General features: G+C 35.8%; 1 protein-coding gene across 1 annotated transcript in view; it reads right to left on the bottom strand.

Moving 5' to 3' along the window:
• Positions 1-22,874, bottom strand: part of MAP3K2 (mitogen-activated protein kinase kinase kinase 2) — a 58,156-nt gene that overhangs the window by 29,692 nt on the left and 5,590 nt on the right. Inside the window, exons 2-4 of the mRNA XM_085310979.1 lie at positions 4,669-4,738; positions 2,948-3,066; positions 525-565 (exon numbers count right to left, since the gene is read on the bottom strand). Coding sequence (XP_085167105.1) covers positions 525-565; positions 2,948-3,066; positions 4,669-4,672 — 164 coding nt within the window. The 5' untranslated portion in view covers positions 4,673-4,738. The remainder of the gene's footprint in view (positions 1-524; positions 566-2,947; positions 3,067-4,668; positions 4,739-22,874) is intronic.

The raw sequence follows: 22,874 nt of genomic DNA, 5'->3' as shown, positions 1-22,874 counted from the left end.
CAAAATAACAAATGAATTTAAACTGATTATGAGATCAACCCTGTTACAAGTTCTAATAAATTTTCCATTACAGTTCTCAGATTTGTTCCTCCGAAGCATAATTCACTGCTGAGTTTAAAGATTTAAGTTTCTTACCACAGTGTTAGAGTAACAATACAGTAGCATACACTTAGGTGCAATAATGCAGTGAAAAAAAAAAAGGTCTTATTTACTGGATACTYATTTTTAAGGTCTATGTTCATGACCTATGACCTAAGAAATTGTTCTAGGCCACAAACATCTATCTGAAAGGTAAAATATAAGAGTCATGAGGCATGACTAAGTTAAGAGACTTCTGAATTATGTACAGTTAGAGCCCACAGTGAACAGCTGAATAATGTTTAAATTGAATTTATATCTAAATTAAACTCAAACCAAACATACTCGAGTATCTGAGCCACATTTTAAACAGTTTATTTCAAACTTCAAAAACCCAACAAAAATCTACAAATAATTAAAAGACTGTTTCTGTATTCCCACCTTACCTTTTTTCACCTCGATGTTCAAATTTGACTCTAACATCATTCTGTAACAAAAGGGACATAAAAAACACTGTTAGTTTGTCACCACTTCTTTAACCAAAGCCATGAAATTCCATTCAATAATGTTAGGCCATAAGTATAATCTTTAGGAAGTCCATATTTAGCATCCCTTTCCTGATATACCAAGCATTTTGGCAAACTACCTCTATTGAGGTATCAGAGAGAAGCTTAAAGTGTGTACAAAAAATAATTAAAAGTTCCAAAGTAAAATTAATGCTTCTATGAGTAAACACAACAGTTATAATCAGTGTATTTTAACAAATTCATTTCAAATTCAGCACGAAATTGATTACCAAAGAATCCTGTATCCTGAATAGGCACTAGCTTGAGTGCTATGAGAAATAACAGAAAGTTAGTTAAATTTACTKTTTTAAAACAATCCATTCACCATCACCCCTTTGTGTGCCCTGTAATACACAGGCATAAGCAAAACCTCACTTCACAGGAACATAAGACAATTATTCTCATTCTTTTCAGCTTAAATCATGCAGACTTAGTATTTTTCATTAGTTCGATATCTAATCTTTTTACTTTAAGAGTTGAACAACATAGGCACATTCCCMATGTACAAATGATCTTTCTTCCTGACTATGTTTTTTAATCATCGTTTATATTTTTTTAAAAATGAACTGAAGAGAGRTTAGATTTGAGATAAAAGGAAAGGGGCTTTTTCCAGTACATAYATTTAAAATATTTGTAACAGTAGTTTCCTCCAGCCAAACATTCCTGAGACAAGATATTGGGTACTACTTAGTGAATGATTTCACTTGCGTGTTCCAAATTTTTGCAAGACAGTAACATAAAGGAGTAGTAATGTACAAAACATAAGAGGCCAAAACAGCTGCCAAATTTAAGATTATTTGCATGTTTTTTGACATGACATTTCCCTTCAAAATATAATGTTACCTTGAGTGAAACAAAATCTGTGACATCCACTAGATTACTATTGATTGCTCCTTGTTGCTTTCTTAAAGGGAAAGCAAACAGGAAAAAAAAAAACGTAGTGCGCAGTTCTTTACCAGTCAGAATAGGATTTAGATGACACTTCAGAGTTAAATGTGATAGGCTTCTTAAGAACTGTACCTCATTTCAGAAGCATTTCCATAAAAATCCACAGAGGCAACTAAAGCAACACTAATGCAATTAATTTGCCAATATTCAAGACTCTTGTAAACATTAGCAGTTTCATGGAAATAAAACTGTTTGAAAAATTATGATTTTAAAAAYCAAACTGTATTATCAACTATCATCAGTGGCAAGAGGGAACAAAAAGCTTTCAACTCCACAGATTATGTCCAAATGGAAGTACTTGATTTATATAGAAAGTTCACAAATGTGAAAAGAATGACAAATATGTATTCGCCCCTCAGCACTACCAGGAATCATTCAATTACTACTAGGAATCATTCAATTGTTTTTGTTCAAATTTTCTAAGCATTTATTATACGCAAATCATTCTGGATAATAAATGCACATTACCTCAATGCCTAAAGTTGCAATTCAGAAGTGAATTCTATGATGCTAGTAAAGCACCATTTGAATACTGAATATACTGAACTCTACTACTTTTTAACCACAGAAGGACAAGATAAAACTTATTATTAAGTTCTGGATGGTTTAAGAGTTAAATGTATTCAAATAACTGGATATGCAACAGACTATACAAACTGAAGCTTTATGAAATATTAGACTGTCAATTAAGGGTCCAATTGAAAAGACATTAACTCAATAAGGTTACTGTTAAAATATGACTAAAAATCCATGCCCCACTCCTCCCCTAAACTGATAGAGTTGAACTAGGGAGAGTTTAAGTGTTCACTACTCTTCCAGCTGTCTTTAGTATGTGGGGGGCAAGGATCACAGCTGAAAAGAACTCACATTTCTAACATATGAACAAACAAAAGAAAAAGCAATTCCGACCTTCAGGTACCCCAAAGATGCAGTGAAGGAATTTAGGTTATTTTCTGCTGCTGTGCTGACATCCTTTAATAGGACATAGTTGTCAACCATGCAATCTAACATAACTATAAAATTCATTTCAAATGAAAAATGCTAGCATACCTTAGTAGTGTAATACAGAATCTAGTACCAGTCAATTAAAAAAAATCTACATACATGTAAAATTGAAGATCACAAGATTATTTTATCGGGATTAGAGTCATTCAAGCATACACCATGATTTGTCCTGAAATTCTGCTGTTTCACTTTGCTGCTAATTTAAGAACATGAACAAAGAAAATGGCAGCACATGTGGGAGACTGTAATAACTCATTTTAGTATGCTCAGTGGTCTGGCAARAAGAATAATTACAAAAGGCACAGCAGGACGTAGTGTTCAATAGGTTAGTAAGAATATTAAAAAATTACCTGTTTTTTAGGTGAAGATGACTTTGGTTTTCCTGATTCTTGCTGGGGCAATACAGGACGACTGGCCTTATGAAGCACAGCCAAATCCTGCATGATTGAATTCAAAGCTTGCTGCTCATCTGCTCAGAAAATGGAGGGGGGGGGAAGAAAAAGGCAAGTTTAAATGACTGCTATACTTAAGTAATTACTGTATTATTTTACTATAAAGCAGTCATCACTCTGAAAAGTCTAATATTAGACTTAAACGTAATTTTCAATTTAAAAAAATTACTGCCATACTGCAATCAAATGTTACTATACTTAAAAGGTAAGTTAAAAAAAAATGAGGTCAGAACAAAGACTGACAACTTTTCCTCAACTCTACAGAACTGCAGGCTGTAGTACTCAAAAGTCTGTATGGTCATCACCGTAAACAAAATTTATTTGGCACCCTGTTTTGTACTAATTCCTTGTCACAATAGCAGTACTATATTTAACACATCTAGAACACTAGGTAACAATTTATCTACGAAGTGTTAATTATCCCGTAGCATGAAGGTATGCACTTAATGGGATTGTAGAAGAAATAACTAAATCCTTTAGCTTACAAAAAAAATCAATCTTTCTCAAACAGGAACCTGAGAAGAACTCAGCATAATTATTAGCAAGCAAACACTCCGAGTATTCCATAAAGATGAGAGAATTCCTTTACACTTCAGTCAAATATAAGCAAATATGTTTATCAGATTAGGAAATACAGTTTGTGGGATTTCAGTCATTTAATTTAATAGACTGCTGACAGATCAGAAAGCTGGCATGAAAATAATATGAAAATAATGATCATTAGTCATGCTGCCATAATTCATAACTCTTCTAGGATACATACATTACTAAAGGTAAGTTTTACTAAAAGACTGATAGTATTCTTGCAGCTGACAGTTACTTCTTTCCCACAATAAAACACACTTCAAAACTTGCCACAGTTGAAAAGGTTCACTTATTTTATTATATTCTAGTGCTCAGTGAGAAAAAGAATTGCTGTTTTTTTTAACAGTTGGTTGGAGGAGGTATAACCCCCAACATTCACTAGCAGCGCACTTGATACAAAGGCAACCAAAGAACAGTGGCAAAACTTGCTTCCTAACTTTACTGAATATCCAGTACAATTCAATAAAGTCATCTTATATTATAAAATGTTGAAGACTATCACAAGTCTAAATAGTACTTCATCCCTAGATTCAGCTACCTTATCATTAAGCCTGATTACAAAGCCTCATTACAAAGTATGTACAACTTCAAAACTTGAGATTAAAGAAACATGCTACACATTTACAGAAGTACAGTTACAGCATCTAGACAATTCCAGCTTTTTTGCACAGCAATGACAGGGCAATGTAGTAAGGCTTTTTAATACAGAGGGTTTTTTTTAATTGTCTTCATAATTCAGTTCACATTAAGTATTGCTCAGTACCCTAACACCCACCATATTAATCACGAATTTCAGTTTTCCGTTATAGGAAATTCCTAGGGAACAGTGTTATACTCCAATGGGAAAAAGGTATTTTGCATATTAACAAAGTAGCTGAACACTGCTTTTCATGTAGGCATTATATTGGTTACACAACCAGAGTACACATTTCCTAAGGATGTATAAAACAGGCACTACAGAAACATTTTTACTCTTCACTAGGAATGAAATGCAACAGAATTAAATTTTTATACAATACGTGCACAAAGCTTACCCATAATGGCAGTGAGCCTGAAAACCTGAACTTCAGGGAAATGGCTGCCCCGTTATCATTATTTTATATCCTAAAACACAAAACCAAAATTACACAATTATTGAGGTTGTCAAAATGATGTAAAGCAGCCAACTCTTCACTGTCAACAGGCAATTTAACTATTACTCTATCAGATAACCAACAGATAAGATTGCATATGCAGATATGACATGAAAAACAGACATTGGCCCCAAAGTCTCTCCAAACTGAAGGCAAAATATGTACGTATGTATTACATATACACACTTTCAGATGGCACAAAAGCCAAGTTAAACATTCTAGTAGACTTAAGCTGACTTTAGTCTCCACCTATACCCCCAAATTATGCTTTGTAGCTTTATTATCCAAATTGCTCTACTACCTAGGATATCCACTACTCTAAGTATTTAAAATACAATTATATTTTCACAGGTTCCTCTGTCTAGGGTTTAAAAGTTCTATGTTCAGAACAGTGTATTTGAGAAACTCAGGAAACACCACCTACATCTAGAGGCTTCAACATTTGCTTGATATAAATTAGAAATTGTCATTTTCTAGCATTTTYCACCAAAATGCAAGAGCATTACAAGATTGTTCTAGCACCCCTGGGGAAAAAAAAAAAAAGCCTCAGCAGGAGTTAAGCTAAATCAATTTTTAACATATACACTATAATTTATTGTAGTTACATACAAGATTCCCAGAAAATTAGAAATATAAGGGGGACAGTCAGGAAGAAATCCAGTCTATCAGGGTATCTTGAACATGAGCCAACTTAAAAAAAAAAAATAATTAAGAACCAATTAAAGTAATCTTTCTTTAGGATATGATTATGGAGCGTAACAGGAGAAACCCAAAGACCTATTCCAAAGCAGCAGACATGGAGATTTGTTTGCAAGACAGCCTATCACAAAAATTCAGATTTGTAACACAAGAACGTAGAAGATGACTCCCTAATTTCTTAAGCACGTAAGCCAATAACTGCTCATTGCCACCAGTCAGGGAGATGCCAGTCTTTCCTCCCTTTTCCTGACTGCACAGGATCATTCATTCTTCTGACTCAGAGCTAGATCTACTCTTTTTCCCCATTTCTCCAAGTCTATTCAAGGAGTTAAACCAACAAAACACAGCTTCCCCCCACCTCCACCCCTTCTTAACATTAATTTTCTCTTGGTCTACTTTCTTACCAGAGTGCCAAATGAGCCCTAGAGCCCGCACAGGGCAGTGGTGGGAGTGCACAGCTGAGCACCCACCTTTCAGCACCAGCCACTCACTAGAATCCCTTGCTTGTATATTCTTGCAGTTTTCTAGCTAACTACAAATTAATTACAATCTTCAAAGGGGGTACTGAGCACAAGGACAAAACTTACAGGTTGATACTCTTYGGCATTAAAAGCCCTTCGGGAAAAATGTCTCTAACAAAGTCTCTTAAACTAAATTGCACTGGATAAAGACAGGATACTTCATGGACTAATAACTAAAGAGGCAGCAAGAACAGGGCAGGGATCTTTCTCATAACAGGGAAAGCAAGTGGACCCCTGATCCGATGATTATAGCTATTTTATAAAAACATSTAAAACACTAGAAAGAGTCTTCCACAGCAAAGCAGAAACATTCTGTAATTTCTCCAAAAAAAAAAATCACTGTTATACTACTCTGTAAATTCAGATTCTTCTTTCTAATTATTTAATAGTTAGGAATATCTTACAGTTTTAACCATTTACCATTCTCCTATACAGTATTTTTGCATTTGTTTTGTCTTTAATTATTAAATGGACTACCACATATGTTCACTGTGGAAAAACTGTTTGTATTTCTGCACGTAGAAGTAATTTCAGTTAAGTAGATCTTTCTTTTTGAGTCTCTGGAATCATGCCTTTTACATACTCATTCCATGAAACAGCCTTTTTGAACAGCTTTCATTTCACCAGTGGAATTCAAAAGCTCCCAGTACTCATGGCAGGACCTGCAAAGCTCACATTTTTCAGAAAGAAAACTGCACTTTAGAGCCACATAAAGTTTTCCCTTAGATACTGCCTGACCTTTACCTACATAACATCCGAGTCCAAGTACTACTGTATGGCTGGAGCTCTGTAATAACCAAGAGGAGACTAGACTCCTACGACCGACACCAAAGCCCCCACCAGCCTCGCTTCCCCACCAGAAACCTGTTSAGTTTAAGAACTTTTACTGCTAGTGCTGGCTCCAGTCGCCTGATGCCACCACCTGTCCCCAGTGGGAGACAGAAMATCTACTAAAGCTTCTGTTGCTCCTAAACATCATTGGAGGATGTTTAGGAGCAAAAGAAACAGGCTTGTACTGATCTTCAGAGAGGAAAACAAGGGCTTGGATTTTCATTTATTTGCCAAATCACGATAGCCGAGGTCATCCAAAATAAAGAGGAAATCTTTCGTTCTTGATCTTAAAAGATGCCAGGAGATCTGGTTTGCCTAATTATCTAGTTCTACCTTTAGAGCCTTAAATAACATAATGAACTTTTCCCTCACACCTTGTTTTTTGCTTCTGTTACATCCCGAAGGATGAAAAAAAACAAAATGAAATGTATAGTCAATTATTTTATACACTATGTGGTGTCTGTACCAGTAGACCACTACTGGGGGTAACTTCCAAAGAATTATTCACTGGTTACAAAATAGTCACAAAGCATTTTTTAATTCTATATTAGATCTGTCTTAATAGGAGCTAGTGTCATTTTCATAATATCTGATTTAATTAGTTACCTAATACATTAAACATAAAGATGTGTTCCATAACTTTGGACRAAGTACTTCTGCATTTTTTTAAAGCAGTCAAAAGAAATATAAAAATTCTATGACATATTTCACCTCTTCGGTCACCCTTTAAAAAAACAAGTTATATCTCCAAACAAAAATATCCCAAATATCTTCATCAACCTGGCTGAGATAACTGAATTTGGAAGTTCAACTTGTTTGGTAGGGCAACCAAAACCAAAAAGAATCATCTTAGGAAACACAAGTTCCCTCCAGTTACAAGAATTCATTCTTTAATATTACTCTGTGGTATCTTTCATTAGAAGTATACAGGAAAATGAGCRAACATTCATTTCTTTTCCCTTCCTAATTCCTTCAATTTTTTTTTCTTTTAAGGAATTCAAAGAAATTGTGTTTCTCTGAATAATTTATGAACTTTGCACATCATTATACTTTAACCAAATTCTCTCCTCCAGGATAAAGTGCAATCAATCACAAACTAAACTAATTAATCTTTTTCATCTCAAAAATAAATCAATACCAAAATTAAAATTAAGTAGTTGACACATCAACTCTATGAAGGCTTCATTATTATGAATTGAGACATCAGTTCTGTTTTTAACTGCTTATTATAGCAATGGATGGGAGGAGATTGGGAAAAAAACAGACAAAAATAAATGTACTTTAAAAGATGCATTCAATACGAATAAATCCATGGATACAAAGTAGCGTATACATCCACCCACACACACACAGTTACAATCCAGGATGAAAAGGAAGAGAAAAAGGAAAAAAGAAATCTAAGAATGATCTAGGAGAAGCAGAGGCAGCAAAATACAACAGGAGCAGACACAAAAGTAAAATTCTGTCAAGGTCTTGAAGACAAACACAAGCAGCCTGAATTTGAATGCAATTAAAGAAATGATGACAGAGAGTGAATTTCAAAAAGGTGATGATGTGAKAGGAGCAGCAAACAGAGCAGAATCCCCTAGCAACAGCATTTTGGGGCTAAGGGTGGGGAGATGCTGATTCATATTCATGAGTCACTTCCCGTCAGCCACCTTCCACAGGGCCTGGAAGTCTTTCAGGATCTGGGAAAGCTGCTGAGGGAAGGAAAATACCCAGGTGATTCTTGGAAATCGTTTTTTATTTTCTCACAGCCAATGAAATGAAGCCAGTGGACAAGTCAGTTGTGTGGACGGTAGCGCAGCCGTTCAAGCTCTGTGCTCACTGTCYGCATGCGTGTACTCTCGTTTACTGAGAGATCAAAGCACACCAACACGGGTAGACATACCATAGTCTTGTGACTTGTGCACACACAAAAAGCCTTGAAGTTTATATATAAAAAAATACGACCATTTAGCCTTGCACAGTGAGGGAAGAAAGCAAGCARATTCAGTGGGTTGGAAAGGGTGGGTTTAGTTTATGGGATACGGCAATATCTCACCTGGAGAGACGAAATAGTTCCTACAATATCTAGCTTCATAACAGAATTACAAATTTCARAGAATCAAATTAGTTGCATGAGAGCCCCAAATAAATCATTAGAGCAGCAGAGGTGGTATCTAAGCACGCAAAAAACACAAGCCAGTTTTCATGGTGCCATGTATGTTAAAAATGAGCAAAAAGACAAAGAAACACAAGCAAGTCTTGACCCGAATTCATAAGGAAACTAGATTCATGCAATTACCCTTTACTGCACAGAAAGATGCCGTACAACGCTGAAGTCCACTAACCTATTTCAGAGGAGCAGGAATCTCAAGGATATTAACTTCCTTCAAATTTTCACTAAAATCAGCCAGAGGATACGAAATCATAACTCCCTGTTCTCACACCAAAGCAAAATAATGCAGTGCAAATGCAGCAGAAGAAAAACGTGTAATAATTTTTCCAAACACAGGTAAAGGTTTAATTGGAAATTATATCATATTAGGCATGAGCCAATTAAGCCAACATGACACAAAATCAAACTCYGCTAGGACTGCTATTCAGAGACATGCTTGTCTATACAAAAATACACAATACAAAGAGCCAGGTAAATGTAAATAGTGGCAGTTTTTTTTTTTTTTTTATTGTAGAAATGGATATTCAGAAAAAGATTGTAACAATTTACTTCCTATGGAGGAGATGAGCCAGACAAAATGCTTTGCATCTCARAAATACTACTTCTAAAGACTCAGATGCTTAGACTTGCAGGATCTTCTGTAAATCACAGAATTAGGTGAATCAATCACCTAATGTGACATACAGAAATACTACTTTTTTCAAAATACCATATTATATACATATGGCACATATGTATGTGTGTACATATATATATATATACACACACACACACACACAACAATTGAGTTCCCAGCAACGGAAGTTTTAAAAGGCCAGAGACAAGACTTTGAAGTTTCCTAAGAATAACAGAGGATAGCTGCTGAACACAAGATCTTACCTATAGCATTAGGAAGCAGGACTTCAWCTCACAAACAAGAAGAGTATTTGAACAAAAATAAGATTTTTGCTCATTTAAGCTCCATTGACCATGACCCAAATAGCCTAACTAAACAAAACAAGATAGCAAACAGTAATACCTAAATCTGAACTTCAAAGTACAATTTTTCATAGCTCAAAACAATGACTGACATAACCGGTAACAACAGAAGCAGAGCGTAGAAGGCATAAAAGAAAAATCAGAATTGTTCTAGGATATAAGTGAATACCTAAAAGATTACAACTCCACAGAAAAAAAGGGGAAGGAAAACATTTTATATAGATGTAAAACATACCTTGAACAAAAAGCCAAAGAATGAAAAAGCCATTTCAAAGAATTTAAAAGCAGAAGCAAAACAGGAAAACATGAAGGACAGAAGGAAAAAAACAAAAAAACAACAAAAAAGAGAGAGAGAGAGAAGCAGAAGACCAAAAACAAATAAAGTACCTAAGCAGGAAAAAGAAAGGTCTGAAAATTGAAGTCCAACAATAACACACCAGACGTGTCCTGTTTTACAAAAACTCAGATCTTCAAATATTCCAGTAATCCATAAGAAAGTGCAAGTGCAAAAAGGGAGAGAAAGATTAAATCAATTCAAATCAAAAGCCAATGATATTAATAAATTAAGGGTATATTTACAAAACTGAAAAAGTACAGAACTTAATGGGTCAAATCTGGAACACTACAAACTAGAGACTACCTAGGGAATATAATAATGGAAATGTTCTTCCTGTCACACTATTATGGGATCTTTTAAAATGGAAAGCTATTAGAGGGGAATGAATAGAAAAATCTTTGAAAAAAGAAAAAGCTGTTGAGACCTTTCATTCACCCTAAGGACTCCAACCTTCCCTAGCTCACCTCAAGTAATCCTCAGCTTTGAAAGCCAGCAGGGACGGATGCCTGCCTGTCAACAGCACACGAGGAATGGCAAGAGCCATAGAGCTGTAATGCCCTCCTCTCTATTTCTTCTTCCATCACGTGGCCCTTTTTATTCTGAATCACCTTCTTCACCCTCCGATTTCCCCAGACCCTGATATTAGCTGCAGCGCACAGGATAAACTGAGTGGGTCCACCCAGCTCGGCTGTTTCACCAGTCCTTCCCAGTCAGGTCTGCCAGACCRTGGAAGAGAGTCTAGACCAGCAACTCTCATAACTAACTTGCTGGTCCAGGGCAACAATTCAGGACTGAAAAGCTGTTTTTGACTCCAAGAACATCAAACAGAAGCTGCACTGCCCTCTATTTCTGCCTCTCGCGGCCTGCTTTTCCAGAGATGCCACGATGCACGATTTGGACCTGAACAGCCGAGCTAAACCATCCTGCCACCAGAAYGACTGTTTGACTAAACAAGGAACCTAAAACACATCAAATGCTCCTTTGCGGAAAGGGAACAGTGTTTACATTCATTTTTTTTCTGCACAATTTAATTTTGCTTTCCAAAATATTTTAAGTTTTGTTCTGATTCTCCCACATAGCTTAGTAAGTACACTTCTAAACTTTGCCCCAAATGTCTCACTGTGTCTTGTAAACAGTCTTTTCAAAAACCTAAACTATTTTAATCTGTTGTACAGACACAAGCAACTTAAATATGTAATATCCTAAGCCAACTTTTAAATTACTTCAGCATAATAGACCTCTAAAGTAGCATCCAAATCACTCAAAGTCAACATTTTTTTTTTCAGTAGAGAATTAGAAGCAAACAGAAACTTATAATGAGAAATCAGGTATCCAATTTGACTGAATTTAGATGATGAAGCTGCAAGTGGTGACACAGAACTGCAAGAAATAGTAAGCATCCATTTTCTATTCTGGTTTTTAAAAATGAAGAAGATSCATCCAAATCACAGCACAATGTTATTGGAATAGAAACTTCACCATCCACAACAAAAGAATATGGAGCAGTATATGACAAAGTGCTCCAGATCAAATATTTGAAATTAATTAAGCACTAAACTTAACTTAAGCATTAAGTGCCTAATTTCAAAATACTTAGAAATCTGGAAGATTCAGTGGACTGCAAATGTTGTATAAGAAACTAAGAAGGATAAAAGGAAAGGCCCCAGAGCCATAGATTATCTACCTCAACATCAATTGTGATGAAACTAATACCATAAYTAATTTGGCTTTTATCATAGAATTACAAGCAAAAATATAGTACATACATTAATGTCCAGGACGGTTACTACTGCCAAGCAAAACACGCTGTCTTGAAAGGATTACAGATTAGCTAACAAAAGTAACTACAGCAATTAGCATACTTAGCTTTTGCCAACATATTTGATTAAATATTATACAATGCTTTAATTAATTGCTTAAAAGGCTTAACTAATAGGAAACTCATTTCATGGATTAAAATATGGTATGTTGAGACCCATATTCCTATTTAGCTAAAAGCATTGACAAGCAAGGTTCCTACTACAACCTCCTACAGGCTGCCAATGGTAAAACRGGCACAAACAAGGAGAAAGGTAAATTATGCTCAAGAAAATGAAATGAATCAACTCTTTATAAAAGTCACAGTCCAATAAAATGTGTTTAAGTACAATCAAATAACTTAAATACTTTCAATAACTTTTTTCATTTAATGTTATTCATATTTAAAACCATTTTAAATGCAAAAATTATTAAACAATGCTTTTGCATACAAACAAACTAAGATCATTTAGAAAACTGYGAAGTTGCAGCTACAAGACTGGACAGTCTTGGTAAGTGACAATTCAGAAAAGTTATTAAATCATATGCAGACTCATCTAAGGGCAATACAATAGCAAAGAAGGTTAATGAAATCCTTGTGTGTATAGAAATGCATCACAGATAAGATGTCATCTTGCCTCTGTACACAACCTACAGATTCACTATTCAGAGTGGAATATCAGAAATTTCAGACAGCAAGCATGAGATGGCTGAAGCGTTCAAAATCTTTTTTGACATTGTAGAGGTATCAAATCTCTTCAATGTACAGACTTTCAATTTCAGAAATTGAAGACTTAAAATCTCTCTTTTCCAGCCTAAAAAGAGTGATTTTATGTCTAATTTAGCACATAAGACATGCTCAGTTGTATAGAAGTAGGCAAGATTTGAAGTTTATTTTCTAAACATTTACTATATTTACTCCTGGGGTTCAAATTTCAAAAAGAAGGGGGCGGGAGGGGAGAAGAGAGAGACTTGCATAAAATACAACTCCTAATTACGGATGGTGTCTTCCCAGCTGCAGGAAGGCTAGAAGTTTAAAAAGCAACATCATCACTTTTAATACCATACTACAGTCCATCTCTCAAAGTGCTTTGAGAGACAAACTTCAGAATCAACTGCAAGATCCAGCAGGCCCAGTGAGAAAAGTAAAACCTCATCCTACTTGGATTAAATCTTTGATGCCAGCTGTTCTACAAGTTGTGATTTGACATATCCATATAACATATCAGCCTAAGAAACAATGATATTGACTCCAAAAAGTTAGAAAGCCCTGGAAAGTTTGAGAATGCAAGGATACAATATTTAATGATGGTTCTCATTAAAATGCAAAGTAGTAGATAACTTAGTTCACAATGAGCTTATAGCAAAATTACGCTTTTGAGATAGACATCTTAATAGTTACAGCAGTATTCAGAGAGAGTAACTGTAGTCTAGGAAGGCTGATCTCCCTACACTTCCTTTACAGTTGATAGCRAGAGATAAGCATATTTAGAGTTTCTGAACACTTAATTTCAGTTCCTGCTTTGAATCAACCTCTGCTTTCCAAACTGAACCAGGAGCCTCCACAGACTACCATTTCCTAAGCCCACTCAAGTACAACAGAAAGGTAAGACACTAATTGGTCTCAAAATGAAAATCATTCTACTTTCCTTCTCTATTTCCTATAGCTGTAAAATATTATTGCTTTATCAGCAATCCAAGCACCCCCTTTGACAGCTGATTTCTTGATTTTCCTGTAGAATGACTTTGTTGAAACATCAAAAATCTTTTACCTGCCTAAGGAAGTCATGTTTGGTTAAGGCCCGTTCACCATTTTAACAACAACAACAAAAATACTACGAAACAAACACAACAGCTATAATTTGAAGAAGGACCACTATAGCTGAAACCTGTGGACATTCAGATGCCACGCTGATACTTTGCAAAATGTTGTCAATTTTTCAATGGAAGAGATGAGTTAGAAATTGATTCTGCTTATATTTCTGTTCATTGCGTTAAGCTCTACTTTTACCAAAGAGCTTCTCTCACACAAGTATCCTAAAAAAAATTAAGGGACACAGGTCAATGGGCTACAAATGACTGAATCACTGCCTCCAAATCATTCTAGTGTCTTGGAAATTTATCACCACCACATTGTCTGAAAAGTCTCACAGCAGCACAGCATTAAGAACAAATTCCTTCTCCTTCATGAAGCTACATGTTACATAAAGTGATTAATGCTATTTACATCATTAAAATGTTTAAATCTTATTCAATGTATTAAGATAAAATTATAATACTCACAAATACATAGAACAATACTTGCAGGCTGTTTGACTTTTTTCCTAATTTACAATCTTAAATGAACTGAACAGCACCATAAAAGGCTTCTCAAAGAAAACAGGCACCTGAAATTTTAATCCTCATAATTCACATGAATAAATTCAAAACATGTCAACGAGGTACGTACTACACAGGACTACAGTGACTATCACAAAGAGATTTTGGTGCTGCTTTTTTTTTCCCTAAAAATCTCAGTGTTCCTCTTAGTTCTCAGTACTTGCTGCTGCCATTTGGAGGTCTTCTGCTGAAAGTATGATGAATGGCAACAGTGTCAGTTTCAGTTCACTCTGAAGATTGGAGAGTCAAAGTATTTCTGAAGAAGGGCTAAAGATATTACAACAAAAACCATTACAAAACTGCAGCTGCATGTCCCCTACTGCAMATGCTACCAGAGGGTGTCACAGACTGTTCACATATATGCCTTACAAGAATGTGGTACATATCTCCTCGTTACAGCAGGATTCAAGAGCAGCAGTTAAGCCAAGGAACTAACTGTACAGAGTAAACCTTCTTATTCTTACTAGGTATTAGTGATTCCCGCAATCTTCACTAGTCAAAAATGGAAGACTGCTGAAACCAGTAACAATGAAATGATTTTAGAAGAGTACCCATGCTCTGAGAAAGTAATTCCATCACAAACTGCTTATAACCTACGGACATTCTTTAAGTGAAAATCACTAAAGTGACACAAGAGCAAAAGCTGGCTTCCAGCGCACACCAACTATTGTAAACAATTAGAGCACTGTAAGTACGAGAGCAGTTATGCTACTTACCAGACAGACTTCACTTCAGACAGCACAYAGAAGAAAGTTTAAAGACAGACTAATTACTGCAGTTTATCTTTTCCAGTTCATCTTTCAGTTCTGTGATCACAGTGGGTTGAAAGACGACCATCGGGGGAGTCAGTCAGAGAAATGAACTCCTCCATTTCTACAGCTGGCATTAGTATCTATCTGYTAACTGCCTCTTTCTACGGACCCTCACTGGTGTGCAGGAGCAAAGGGATGCTCAAATGCAAAGTTATTTTTATGAATTTTAAGAGAGCTATCAGCCAGCTCAACCTCCCTGATCTGACACTTCCACAGCATGAAAAACACAAAAAAATGAGYTAGAATTCAAGCTGGATCCATCCCTTTAGCCACTGCACGGATCTGGACTAACTGAAGACTATTGTAATACTGAACCCCAAAATATCTGATAGAAGGCAGTATTAGAGAAAGGAAGCCACACCATACGGTGGTATACACAGGTACAGCTACAATGGGCATTTTCTGTCCTCGTCCTTTACAATTGCAGGATGTAAGGCTATTGCAGGTAAGCTAAATGAATTCTCTGAATCACTGTTCTTTGCAATAGAAGTTTGGAAGATCTTGTCTCCTCTACAAAGAACAAATCTAATAACAAATAATTTCTTGAGAATGAAGCAAATGTAGAAAGAAAGAAAACTTAAAAAAAATCAGATCTAAATGACATTTGCCTAAAAAGTTTCAACAGAACTGAAAGATGAAAACAGCTGTGTTACAAAGAGCACTGTATAACCTCTCACTAAAAGCTACATTGGTGCCTGAAGATATAAAGATGCAGGTGTAATCCAATGTTTTTTAAAAGAAATTTCAGAAAATTACAAAGCAGTAAGTCTGACCTATAGCAAATAAATTAATTATGATAAAGTAGGGAAGAGCAAATATGGCTGGGGCTAAAAGAGATCCTTGTTTTCCAAATCACTTTTTAAAACTCATTCAGAATATACAAAGCTGAAAAAGTCTCACCAAAGGCTTTTTACAGTCACAACATTAGAGGGAAGACCATGAGTAAATTGGCTAGAGTATAGAAATCAGAATAGGCCTAATTGGTGTTAACATAATCGAACATAATGGAAGGATACCAGAGAGGCTCAACAAGAACCTGCACTTTTCAGCATATTCTAAATTATCCAGGAAATAGCAGTAAGGTGAAAAGTCTGCTGACAATACACTTTACATCAATATTATGTTTTTCAGACTAGCAAGAAAAGGACCAACTGAAGAAGCAAAGCTGGACCTTATCAGAGCAGATGACTGAGCAATAAAGCAGGTGATAGCCAATGCAGGTGAACGAAAGTGGTGCAAGTTGTGGGAGGGAAGCAACCCTAACTTCACACAGAAAACAATGGGCTTTGCACTGATTACTACAATTCATGAATGAAACTAGGACTATGGATGATCCCATGAAAATGTCAACTCACTGATGGTCCTAAAAGCAAGCCAGTGTTAGGAACTATTAAGAAACTGAATACAGAACAGAGATCCTCATGCCCACATCCTGAATATCACTAGCTGTGCTGGTGCCTTCAGTCAAATAGGAACAGCAAAAAGTATAATCAGAGACACAGAATAGGTTCTCCAGTGGGGAAGAAATAGGCAAGCGAGGACTCTTCAGGTTCAGAAGTGCTGGGGGACAGGGACACCAGGGAAGGAGGAAATGATAATAATCTACAAAAACTTCATAAGGAAGAGCGGGTGCACAGAGATTGTTTGCTCCCCCCTCCTACCAAAAAAAAAAAAAAAAAAAAACACACCTTACAAGTAGCATATATGTTGAATTTCTTGTCAAAGGCTCTTTGGATGCTATAGATGTAGTTGGGTGCAAAAAAGGACCAGACAAGTTTGAGGAAAATATATTCAAAGATTACTAACTACACAGAAACAACATTAGACTTAGAATAGCCCTTTGCTGAAAATAGCTAGAGACTGAATATTCTGGGAAATTATTATATGTTTGCCTTTTCTTTCTTACTCTTCCCAAAGCATCCTCTCTTGCTTATTACTCTTGGAAGCAGAATACTGGAATACCTTTCTTCTGATTTCATTATGGATTAAGATTTTACCTAAGACTTATCAGCCACTTCATCAACATATACATTCTCATTTGAAAGCCTCATTTGGTATTCATGACAGTGCCAATATCACAGACCCAGAGCCTTAACAGCTATCTTCTAATGAAACTTGTTGCAGCAGCTTAAGATGTCATTCACTACACTTCACCTCACCCCCACCAGAAGTTACTGCACTTACTGTACCAGTGGCAGAAGAAACTGTTTCCAAACTATTTCTCTGTTTCCATTCATTTCTCATCAAACTATTATTTAAACAAACAAACAAAAACAAATCAGCGTTGAAGGTTTGGGGTTTTACTAATCCAATTACACTCTTGTTTCATCAGTCCTCGTGCAGAAGGTGCAGTAACTGTGGCACTATTAGAAGAGCACATAGTGAGTGAGACAAAAACAGCAACTGAATAGGTTGAACTTTATTGATCATGTTTCAGCAGTCAGTTGCCCTTTACCAATAAACATTTAGGGGTGGTAATTCTCACATTTTCAATAGAAAATGCTTTATTTTCTTTATATCTTGTAGAACTTTGATTACTCTGGGTGTCAAGTAATTTTCTTCTTATCTGAACAACTGCCTGACCTAGATGTTCTTCAGTGTTCAAATCTTTGCTGAAAGGTTCTTACTGCCATAGTTTTGGCAACACTCTCATCTAACTTTATGGTGAAATCATTTTGAGGTGAGATAAGAGGTAATCAACACTGAATACTCCAATATTTCTTCCAGCAACAAGCTAAAGACTTTYTTTATGATCACTCTTGTGTCTATTTTGTTTTTTGTGAAGGCAGCACTGCTAAAAGAATCCAATTATTTGCCCCATCTGTGATTCAGCCCCTAAAGTTATGAACAAAATTTTTTACATAAAAAGTCAGACAAACTGGAGGAAAGCCAGGGGACATGTTGATCACATCTGTTTGGTAGCTGACTCTGCAAATCTTCCAATAAAGCAAGCCTATAGGATTAAAAATTTTTCTACTGTATCACTGGGCTGTGATGCTCTGATGACATTTCAAAATGGCAAAAGGCTCGTTCAGATGCAGTTACCCTGCCAGAAGTTATCCTGCCAATACAAYTTACTTCAAAGACATAACATATATAACTGCTAAAGACACATTTTTTCCGATAGAAGCTGCAACCAATCCTACAAGAGCTTGCTACCAATGATTGTTTCTTTGTAGAGCAGACTTGCATCTAAAAGTCTCAGGGATTGCAAGTGCTGGGAAAGATACGGGGAAGGGCAGAAACTGCAGAATTTGCTATAGAATAACTTACCAAATACTGATCCTGTACAGTCTAGAAATATCTAAAAGAAGAAAGCTAATCTAAGATCAGGATTAAGTTCTATGATTCAGAAAGATAACTCAAGGTAGAAAGAGGAAGAAACAGATAACTTGTTTAACAAACACTACAAGAAAAGGATATGAGACATACCATATATTTTAAAYTGTATGGTCAAGAAACTGACGTTTTCATACACACACACAAAAAACAACAACAATAAAAAAACCACTCCTTCCCRAATGACATTTTAATGGGGCTGTCACATGTTTTTTCTACTGTAACGTACTCTGTTGCAGTAAGATTTTGGCAGGAGAACTTCAAAAGAGATACAGACAAATTAGAGTCAAGTGGGAATTAACGCCCAAAGGAATAAAAAAAMMTGAGAAAATATGACCTGTGAAGAAAAGGCCTGTTTGTACAGTTTAGTAAAGAGAAGGCTGAAATAAGAGAATAGCCTCCATGTATGCAAACGGGTGGTATAAACAGTACAGAAATCATTACCCTGCATGAGTAATAACGGCGGTCCAAGAAGTAATTGGCTTAACTAGTAGTAAGAGAGAGACATAAGTTAAATATTAAGAAAAGTCTGCTAACTATAATGATAGTTATGCACCAGCTATAAATAGATCAGCGGTGTGGTATTACCCTCTTTAGATGTTTTTAAGAGCAGATCAGACAAATATCTATCAGATACAATTTCAGTATATTTGCTTCTGCCTCAGAGTAGGGAGTAGCTTCTTGAAATTCTTTTTTTTTCCTTGCATAGCTACGATTTCTTCATTATCCAAATAAAAACTATTTATCAGTGCTATCACACCTGTATTTCAGAAGTACTGTCTTTGCAAACATCAACATCTGAAACATCTGAATTTTACTACTGAAAGCACTGCTGTTGTCAAACTGTCATGGTACTTACCAGAAAACATTCCTCTTCAGGAACACAAAACCAGCATCTTTTACTACTACAGATAATCCACAAAGGTGGACAAATGATTGAAAGGAAACACAGAATGAAAAAAGTGAGCAAGGAAAAAAAAAACATCCGTGTAGTTGAACATTAGCCTAAACAAAAGGAATTCACTCTTATGAAGAACTAAGTTACTGCTTGGAATCATAATTTAAAAAAATGCAATAATTTGAGAAACAGAATACAAATAAAAGACATTCCAAATGGACAGGGAAGTCACAACTCTGCAAGCCTCCCTATACTAACAATTCCTTATCCTCAGTTTTAAAAGCACACAGAAAATAGCTCTGCTTTGTCCTTGTTCAAGCAAGTCCAACTTCAAACGACCTCATTAAGTTAGACTCTAAACTATGCCATATGTGTATTTGTCGGTCAAGTGTCTGTAGACCACAGATTCCTGCAGATAGAAGCCACTGCAGTATCCTAACACAGAACTCCATCTTTCTTTAATTCAGTCTTACCAGAACTTCCACAACTTCTCAAAAATACATATTTAAGATGAAATTAGAGACATTAATTCTGCATTAAAAACAATGCAGAAAAACCTATAAAAAATGTATGCTTAACCAAGAAATTAGGTTAACATACTGACATAAGTTACATCTACCCTTAGTCATATATTACTAAGTCAAGATCTCATACAAAGACCCAGAAGTAAGAATCAAAACTGGCACACTGCGTTCTGAATGCTGTGCCCACTGCCCAATTATATAATGTACAGCAATGCCATTTTGCATGTTATATGCAATTATAATATACATGACCTACTTTGACCTATTCTGTAACACTACATCAGAATCTTAAAATTGAGAATTCAGTTTATCATTAGAAAAAAAAGACAAGATATTTCTCCTCCCCACAGAGAAATTAGTGTTGTCAGTATAATGCACCATTTTTTTTTTTTTTTTTKKWATATTCTGTGAGTTCTTCTTTCAGAATATTAGAAGTTAAAATTTAGAAATTAAGCTTTCAGGACAATTGCTGGCTAACTAGATAAACCCAGGTAGAGTCACTAGTCTATATACATATTTACATTAGCTCATCATGTATATGAAAGTAAGTTCTACAGAAGCTAACAAAATGTAATAAATTATACTGATCAGCTGCACTTATTCCCATTATTAATTTTTCCCCAAATACTAGTCTACATAATAAGGATAATATTAACTGAAAAGATTTGAAAAGAAATTGTAACACAGTCTAGCCCTTACTCCACACAAGCTATGTATATCTAGACAGGTCAGAACACCTTTGGCGACATGCTCGGTGGGAGAGAGGRGAATGATGGAAGAAATCACTCCATTAGCACTCTCATAATGTATTTTCCAGGCAGACATTACTCTCAGTCCAAAGACTGTTCAGTTAGAGAACCACTGAACAAGCTGTCACAACAACAGATTACATGTTATTCATTACTTTTGACTTAGTCTGCTAACATAAAAAGTCAGCCTGTAATGAAGATAACATAGATGAAAAAGAACTAACAACTGAAACTTGTATGGCTAATACATATCGTCTTTCAAAAAGTTCTCCATAAACCTTTATTAATAATGATAAAAATTTTAAAAATCTAATTTATACCTAAATACCAACAGTAATTGAGAAGAAAACATAAGAAAAAAACAGAACCAAAATTATTACGTACGTGGATTAGATTTAACATGACTAATTTGCTTGCCTGTTCCAGAAGACCATATCCTTAAATAAATAATAAAAAAAAAAAAAAAAAAAACAGGCTTTTGTATCTAACCTCAGCTTTAAACTCTGTATGTCTACACATAATCCAGCTTTCTTAAGACTAATATGAAAGAACCAGTGATGATACTATGACCAAATGTGAACAGTTATTTACTTTTACCATAAAGTACCTAGAGGTTTATCAACATAAAGTAGAAAAAGTATTTTTATATATGATCTCCCCTACCAGGATATTAAACACCATACAACAAAACAACACTCCTGTTACGCTACAGGTTGAAAAATTTTACRTATTTCTCTCTACCTGTCCCAGACATCTACCTATTCACACACACTATACAAGCTCTCAAGGTTCTCAACTACAACAGCAATCTTAAAAAAAAATTTTCTTCTGACAGTTTAGAAATCTCAGCAGGCTGTCATAAACTATTCAAAAACACATTTTCTTCACCATAGTCTTCCATTAGTGCCATGTAAACCACTGAGCTGCATTTATCCAGACAAACTGCACACAGATTTTCTCCAGTAGAGTCTGACAAATATTAGTTTACCATTTTGCTTTATTGAAACACAATCAAMCCTTTGAAAAAAAGTCAATTGAACTACATACAGCATCATTAGCTGAATTAATAATCAAGTTCAATACATTTCAATAGCAACTATGACAATTTRTAAGAATTCTAAGTCCTCTTCTAAGAATGTAAATGTATTTTGAAGGAAACAGGTATTTCCTATTGCTGGCCACCATAAGCAACATCAAATACCAATAACACATCAAAGTAAAATTTTCATACAATATTTTTATTATTTTCAAGTGGCAGTGAAGGATTTAGTCACAGAGCAGGACAAAAAAAAAAGAATATTCTTTTCAGTTTTTCAATGCAGCATAAATACTAACTCATCACTCCTTGTTCCCTTAAAACTATCCATTAGGGAATCCCATAAGAAAGAAAAATTACACTTTCTAGGGTATTCTGCTAACAAGTGCTACGCCACAAGGGACTCCAAGATGTTTTGCAAGACAGGCATGTAGAGATTCATTCTGCAACTAAGCCTTTGCCACATATATAGGAACTTGTTTTGGAAGGCCTCTTGCACTCTGCAACATGCTGCATTGTTTGAAGAAAGAAATCTCGTAGTTTGGAAACGTTTTCTGTGCACTATAAAAATCCCTCTTCTTTCAAGGCAAGCTTCCATTACTGCTTACATCCTTTCAAGAAATGCTTAAATGATTCAATACAGCTTAAAAGTACTTAGCTTATTTAACGCTTTCATCTTCAGTAATTCCACAGCGAASCATTAAAACCGTATTACGGAGGAGAGAGGACGCCAGAGGAGACTCGCGTGGGCCCTGCAGCGCACCTCTCGGGCGGGAAGGGAAGAGCCACCTAACGTTCACTTTTCCCCCTACCAGGGCACCTCGCCGCACCTGACCCACATACCCAATTCACAGCACCGCTCTAGCTGCGGAGCGATGTAAGAGCCCACGGCATCACCGCGTGATTACAGGGACACGTACGGTCACGTATGATTATTTTTAGAGCGCATAAAACCCTTAAGATCCGGCAGTTGTAGCGCGAACACCCCTAACGCCCCCCCCCGGACCGGGCCCCGGGCCCTCGGCCCGCGCGGGTGGGGACGCCGC

This window comes from Rhea americana, unplaced genomic scaffold (assembly GCF_003343005.1).
Source record: "Rhea americana isolate MKP2758 unplaced genomic scaffold, rheAme1 scaffold_33, whole genome shotgun sequence".
Classification (NCBI taxonomy): Eukaryota; Metazoa; Chordata; class Aves; order Rheiformes; family Rheidae; genus Rhea; species Rhea americana.
This window is presented reverse-complemented; position numbering and strand designations above follow the sequence as displayed.